The sequence below is a fragment of the Solanum tuberosum genome, unplaced genomic scaffold (genome assembly GCF_000226075.1).
Source record: "Solanum tuberosum cultivar DM 1-3 516 R44 unplaced genomic scaffold, SolTub_3.0 scf00388, whole genome shotgun sequence".
Taxonomy (NCBI): domain Eukaryota; kingdom Viridiplantae; phylum Streptophyta; class Magnoliopsida; order Solanales; family Solanaceae; genus Solanum; species Solanum tuberosum.
In genome coordinates, this window is record NW_006239311.1 from 373,045 (window position 1) to 375,110 (window position 2,066).

General features: G+C 28.0%; 1 protein-coding gene across 1 annotated transcript; it reads right to left on the reverse strand.

The window, feature by feature from the left end:
* Window positions 1-219: 219 nt before the first annotated feature.
* Window positions 220-819, reverse strand: LOC107057850 (uncharacterized). The gene has a single exon (XM_015302907.1). The coding sequence runs from the start codon at window positions 817-819 to the stop codon at window positions 220-222; it is 600 nt and encodes a 199-aa protein (XP_015158393.1).
* Window positions 820-2,066: the final 1,247 nt, after the last annotated feature.

Below are 2,066 nucleotides of genomic sequence, written 5' to 3' on the forward strand. Positions count from 1 at the left end.
AAATGACATCAATTTGACTTGGACCTATTATTAAACCAGTCGACATTATATAATAACACAATTTTCATATACCTCAAATATTTGGATATTGAATAATGTAGTATTCTTAAGTAATGAATTATGTGAATCTCAATCTACAAATTGCTATACTATGAAGAATTCCTCAATAAGCACAATTAGTTAATGAAGATAACATATAAACATACATATATATTTGATTTAACTAATTTCTTGAGGTTCTCCAAGTTGGGCCTTTGTCTTTGGGGAAACAAGAGTGAATGCCACAGAACGTGAATTTGATCTGATAAAAGTTAAATCCAATCTCTGAAAGGTGGAATCTGACCTTGTTCGACGATGTAAATTAGGACGTTTATCCACAACCTCGATATCCCACAAGACTTTTTCGTGTTTTCTATTAGTATTAGGAGCCTCGTGTGTAATTGAATTTCTCCATGGTGGTAATCCTCCGTTTGGTTGAAGGTATGTTCCCCAAAATGATTTGAGACGTACCTGAAATCCATCCCTTACGGCTTCCCATTCCATGGATGGGTAATTCTTTTCTGGAAGATCTGCTTGGATTACTTTCTTTCCAATAACACCTGGAATGAATGGTGTGTTGGTAGCGGTTAGATATTTCCCATAACAACTCTTGAGACGAAACGCGTCTTCTCTTCCCTCAACAAATTCAACATTCCAAATTGAATCTTTATTAGATCCTTTGCGTCTTTGTGTTACACTATCTTTGTCATCCATCGCTATTAGGTACTTGTCTTTTCGATTTCTAAGCCGAACGCTCTCCGCCCTTTGGAATAGTTCCATTTTTATCAATACCTGATTAATTCATTCCAATTCATATGAGATAATTGAAGATAACGAAGTACATATATATGTATGGAAAAAAGAAAAAGAACCATTGATTATATGAAATGATATTTGTTGCATACATGAAATATATTGATATGCATACCTGAGTTAAATTAATCGATAAATAAGGGTTTTGATGAAGAGAGAAAACATGCGATTTGACAGATCTTGAAAGATAACTCATATATATGTTAAATGTGATGTATGTATGTTTCAAATAGAATCTCAATTATCTTGACTCAATGGTTAATATCTTCATATTTATTTACCAACTAATTTGCGTGTATTTCGATTCTTAGTACAATTTTGTTGAATTACTAAAAATATTTTATGTAAAAAGGTATAAGTAGAAGTTCTTGTAATAAATTAAATATAATCATTAAGTTAATGACTTGACAATTTAAGCTCAATCTAATTTATTACTCCATATATTATCGAACCTGAACCTGCAAATGTAAGGAATCAAATAGTTAGTAGTTAACATCAACTCTAATTACGTAACTTTTGATTTATTAAGAATATAACGTAATCCCCTGCCCAAAATTAGTAAGTTGAAATTTAATATCAAACTATTATTATTTTAATTAGTATATCAAAATAAATCTTATTACTAAAACATGGCAGTATTATCTACTGTATAATCTAGTAATTCAAATAACATGTTAAAGGATTACAAAAAACATGCACTTTGTATGTAATATTGAATTAAGAAGAAAAAAACAATTCAAATGAAAGTTTAATTTTAAGATAACATCAAACTTTGTTACCAAATAAAACTTCCTCATATAATTCACCACTAAATAACAATATTCTTTCTAGCTACTTGTGATCTTTTCAATACTTTTTGTGTATTTAATTGTAGTTTGGTCTTTATTATATTTTTTTAGTTGCATTTGTGTCTTTCTTGACTAATGTGAATGCTTCATCCACGTTATGTGTTATCTATAATTTTTTCATCTTAAAATGGATAATAATTATACAAGTCTTTCTTTTTAGGAAACTAAGCAAATACCATAAAAGCAAAATAATTATAAATATATATCCCTTTATATTCATACTCTACTAAATAATTATATTATATACCTTCAACTTTTTTCGTTTAACTAATATTAAATCAATATCATATACTTTATTAATATCATTAAGATTGATACTTTCACTTAAATGATACTAAATCAATATATATATATATATATATATAT